The sequence below is a fragment of the Penaeus japonicus genome, unplaced genomic scaffold (assembly GCF_977035675.1).
Source record: "Penaeus japonicus unplaced genomic scaffold, GWHDUDI00000001_assembly GWHDUDI00000005, whole genome shotgun sequence".
In the NCBI taxonomy this organism is placed as follows: Eukaryota; Metazoa; Arthropoda; class Malacostraca; order Decapoda; family Penaeidae; genus Penaeus; species Penaeus japonicus.
The window spans coordinates 18,508,361-18,513,479 of NW_028234407.1; the positions used below are offsets into that span (position 1 = coordinate 18,508,361).

Consider the following 5,119-nt stretch of genomic DNA (forward strand, 5'->3'; position numbering starts at 1 on the left):
ATAAGGGAGAGAAACTGGGGGAGCAGAGGGGAAGAAAGGGGAGGAAAGAGAAGAGAAGAGAAGAGAAGAGAAGAGAAGAGAAGAGAAGAGAAGAGAAGAAAGGAGAGAGAAGAGAAGAGAAGAGAAGAGAAGAGAAGAAAGGAGAGAGAAGAGAAGAGAAGAGAATAGGAGAAAGGAGAGAGAAGAGAAGAGAAGAGGAGAAAAGAGAAGAGAAGAGAAGAGAAGAGAAGAGAAGAGAGAAGAAGAGAGAAAAGAGAGGAGGAGAGGAGAGAAGAAGAGAGGAGAGAAGAGAGAAGAAAAGGAGAGGAGAGAAGAAGAGAGAAGAAGAGAGAAGATGAGAGGAGAGAAGAGGAGAGAAGAAGAGAGAGAAGAGGAGAGGAGAGAAGAAGAGAGAAGAGGAGAGGAGAGAAGAAGAGAGGAGGAGAGGAGAGAAGAGAAGAGGAGAGGAGAAAAGAGGAGAGAAGAAGAGGAGAAGAGAGGGAAGAGAGAGGAAGAGAGAGGAAGAGAAGAGAAGAAGAGGGAGAAAAGAGAAGAGAGAGAAGAGAAGAGAAGAAGAGGAGAGGAGAGAGAGAGAGGAGAGGGAGAGGAGAGGAGAGGGAGAGAGAGGAGAGGAGAGGAGAGGAGAGGGATAGGAGAGGAGAGGGAGAGGAGAGGAGAGGGAGAGGAGAGGAGAGGGAGAGGAGAGGAGAGGGAGAGGAGAGGAGAGGGATAGGAGAGGAGAGGGATAGGAGAGGAGAGGGATAGGAGAGGAGAGGGATAGGAGAGGAGAGGGATAGGAGAGGAGAGGGATAGGAGAGGAGAGGGATAGGAGAGGAGAGGGATAGGAGAGGAGAGGGATAGGAGAGGAGAGGGATAGGAGAGGAGAGGGATAGGAGAGGAGAGGGATAGGAGAGGAGAGGGATAGGAGAGGAGAGGGATAGGAGAGGAGAGGGATAGGAGAGGAGAGGGATAGGAGAGGAGAGGGATAGGAGAGGAGAGGAGAGGGATAGGAGAGGAGAGGGATAGGAGAGGAGAGGGATAGGAGAGGAGAGGAGAGGGATAGGAGAGGAGAGGGATAGGAGAGGAGAGGGAGAGGAGAGGAGAGGGAGAGGAGAGGAGAGGGATAGGAGAGGAGAGGAGAGGGATAGGAGAGGAGAGGAGAGGGATAGGAGAGGAGAGGGATAGGAGAGGAGAGGGATAGGAGAGGAGAGGGATAGGAGAGGAGAGGGATAGGAGAGGAGAGGGATAGGAGAGGAGAGGGATAGGAGAGGAGAGGGATAGGAGAGGAGAGGGATAGGAGAGGAGAGGGATAGGAGAGGAGAGGGATAGGAGAGGAGAGGGATAGGAGAGGAGAGGAGAGGGATAGGAGAGGAGAGGGATAGGAGAGGAGAGGGATAGGAGAGGGATAGGAGAGGAGAGGGATAGGAGAGGGATAGGAGAGGAGAGGGATAGGAGAGGAGTGGGATAGGAGAGGAGAGGGAGAGGAGAGGGAGAGGAGAGGAGAGAGGGAGAGGAGAGAAGAGAGGGAGAGGAGAGAGGGTAAGGAGAGGAGAGAGGGTAAGGAGAGGAGAGAGGGTAAGGAGAGGAGAGAGGTAGCAGAGAAGGAGAGAGGGAACAGAGAGGAGAGAGGGATAGAGAGAGAAAGGGCGAGAAAGAGAGAGGGAGAGAAGGATAAAAGAAAAGTGGACAGTTAGAGAGAGAGAGAGAGAGAGAGAGAGAGAGAGAGAGAGAGAGAGAGAGAGAGAGAGAGAGAGAGAGAGAGAGAGAGAGAGAGAGAGAGAGAGAGGAAGAGAGGAGAAAGAGTGAGAGAGGGGGCTCAAATGGGGAGGAGAGAATGTAGATAGAGATTGAAAGAGATAGGGATGGAGAGAGGAAAAAAGAATGGAGGGAAAAGGAGTCAGACACCCATACAGAGAGAGAGAGATGAAGGGTGAAGGAGAGGGATGGAGAAAGATGGAGGGTAATCAGTAGGGTGAAGGATGAAGGATGAAGAGAAAGGAGAGGGATGAAGGGAGATAAAGAGTAAGAGGTATAGAAGGAAATTGAGAAGGATAGGGAGGGAAGTAGAAAGAGAGATAAAGAAAGTACTAGTATTAATAGTTCAGATATCTGTGTGCATCACAGGATTGTGCAAACCTGCCAACCACATTAAATGCAGTGCAATTACACCAAAAGCACCTGAAGTGTTAACGTATTATCAAATAAGGAACCAGTCCAAGTTCTATCCTGCCAGAATATATATGGTCCTAGCCAGAGCAACAAGAGTGATTTGATAAAAATGAAGCTCAAATTCATTAAGCTCATATCAAACTAAATAAATTCTGAAATCGATATATACTGCAAAAAACTGAACAAAATCTGCTTTCTTTCTTTGAAAATATCAATACCATTCAAAAAATCTTAATTCTCATTTATAAAATCACAATAAAACACACACAGTAAATATGAAAAAAGGAGAGTCCTTCACCAAGAACATATATATCACTCACTCACAAAAAATAGATATTCACTATATAATATCTGAACTTCATCACACAGGCACAATGCATAACCACTATGGGACTGCTATATGTAGAAAAAAAAATCAATATAAATAAATCACATATACATCTAGCAAAATTGTAGTTTCTCCTACACCAAAATTGACTTAAAAAAAAAAATATATATATATATATATATATATGTATATATATATATATATATATATATATATATATATATATATATATATATATATGTATCCACACATTTTCTTGTGTTCCATATCACCGATTTCCTCATAATTTGAGAAAATCACTGCCTGCTCATCCAAAACCAATCCAGTGTAGTGACCTCACGTTCTGACAACCTCACACTCAAACTACCAATACACACATACAAAATGATGCTCTCGATATTTCACTTGTATGCTTTGTGAGCCAGAGTTTGAAGCTCTTTGTATACCCAGTTGATATCACTGAGAAAAGAAAGTTGCTAAGTTCGCATATCCTAACCTCCCTATGAATTATGAATTATGTGCTGCCAAGCCAACATTTATATATATAATCAGTTCATTAAAAATAATGAAGCCCTCAATACAAAGTAATTATATCTGGGCTTCATCTATTTTTTCTAGTAACTAATTCACTCTTATACATCACTTCTTTAAAAATCAGTACCTAAATATAGCAGTAGTGCTTGGTCCTAGACTGCATCAGTCTATATTAGGGATACACAACTAATATGAGCAAATGTCTAGTTAGACACAGACCAATATGCAAAGATCTGGATAAACATCTTATGAAAACAGAACAACCAATCTGATTTTTTCTTTTTTATTCACTCCAACTAATTATACAATATATAAAAAATAACTAGAGGAAGGCCTTGCCGTTATTTGATATATTTCTCCTCCTGGAGAAATATATCAAATAAAAATCCAGATTCCGCCCGCAGGCGGTTGAGTAGTCCAGGGCTATATGCAAAAAACTAGGACTCCCTTTGCTAATATTTCTAAAAGTGCATAATTTCTGGAATTTAAGTTCTATAATGATAAAATACCAAGAGAAATACTTTACTTAAAATTGTTCTTTTTGACTTGTAAGATATGGAGGACTTATTTTGCTAGATAACATCCAGCATTGCAAACATTATTTATTGACACTTTAGTGTTGCAATGTCTAAAAAAAACACAGTAGGGGAAACCACCATAACTTTATCCCATAGACTGAAGCAAAAAGCTTATAAAAGGTTCTGGTGAAGTATGGTGAAAATTAAGCACCTGACAATTATACCTCCAAGACAAATGTTTCAGTCACTCCTAAAACTTTCACACCATCAACTTTAATAGAATTTCAATCAATCATAGATAGTAATTATATAAATTTCCCTCTTTATCTTCTTATCTACTTGAGGCTATCAAAACCCCATACATGGAACAATAAATTCATTCCTCCTGAGTCAGAATAACTTAATCCACAGACCAACTTCTAAGTTGGCCTAAAATTGGTTTTAATTATCATTTTTTCTACAACTGCTGACACGTTAGTCCCGTGACAAGAAACCCTTGAATCTAGTTTTAAAGTAAGCGTGAATTTTAAGGTGTGTGGGAGGAGCGGGTATGGCTTCTCCGGCAACTTCTCTCTATCACCCCTTCATTACTTTTCGTAGTCTAAGAATCTTGGATAAACGTAATAAGCCTAGTGTGATTAACTCCTTCAACTGTCCACTAAACATACACAATAAGGTTCAATTTTGCAGGAAACTTCAGAGAAAGGTGTATTTCTCGCCACCAGTCAACGGCCTGTTTACTCTCCGTTTTTCAAGACCATCGGTTTCGCCGTACTTTTACACTATAATACTTACGGGTAGACGAAAAATAGAGTAGTACATGCTAGAAGAAGTGTCCAAGCACACGTGGCCGGAATAAAACGTGTCTTGGGCTTGCAACTTGGCATTTTATCTTAAATTTGTCAAGCTCCCCATCTCAGCAATCAAAACATGGCCGCACCTCAGTCAGGGAGTATAGACGACTGACTCTTCGTCGCAGCAGAGAGGAGAAAAACAAACGAACATCGTACGCTCCGTCGCCGACTGCTTGTTACTGATACAATTCTCGATTTGAGTCATGTACAGATTCCCTAAAACATATTCGATTCTTTTATGAACTTCCTTGATATATTTATCGGAGGATAATTGACAAATAGCTTTTACTTGTTGTTCTTAAAACTCTTCTATAGCCGTCTAAGATATAATTCAGGAATAAGACCCTTCAGTGCAGAAAAGCTCGGGAGATCTCGAGAATATTGTTATAATTGAGAGTTTAATTTCGAAAATTCTTCATGTGCGACTTTCGTCACTACTGATAATCTCATACTAAAGTTCGACTTTAGTGTGGTCGTATTGATTAAAAGGCAATAGCAAATGAACCAACCACTTGTTGACTATTCTTACACCCTCTTGATTCTACAATTTTCTCATCCCTACATCCCGACACGAGGTTTCCCTACTGCTATCGACAATTTCGGGACACCTTTTCTGCTTTCATTCGCTCATCTTGTTTTCTCTACGTCACTCCCACTGTTTTACACTCCTCACTGCTATCAGAGAGAGCATGTGAAAGCAATAATTCAAGACCTCGCAAACGTAACGACAAGGCGCT

General features: G+C 41.5%; 1 protein-coding gene across 2 annotated transcripts in view; it reads right to left on the reverse strand.

Annotated features, from left to right (window-relative positions):
* The window catches only part of LOC122248850 (palmitoyltransferase ZDHHC8), a gene marked incomplete at its 3' end in the record, with an annotated part of 38,818 nt that extends 34,310 nt beyond the window's left edge, over positions 1–4,508 (reverse strand). For both annotated transcript variants that reach the window (XM_086537085.1, XM_086537084.1), the window contains 1 exon segment: positions 4,324–4,508. In XM_086537085.1, coding sequence (XP_086393211.1) covers positions 4,324–4,415 — 92 coding nt within the window.
* Positions 4,509–5,119: the final 611 nt, after the last annotated feature.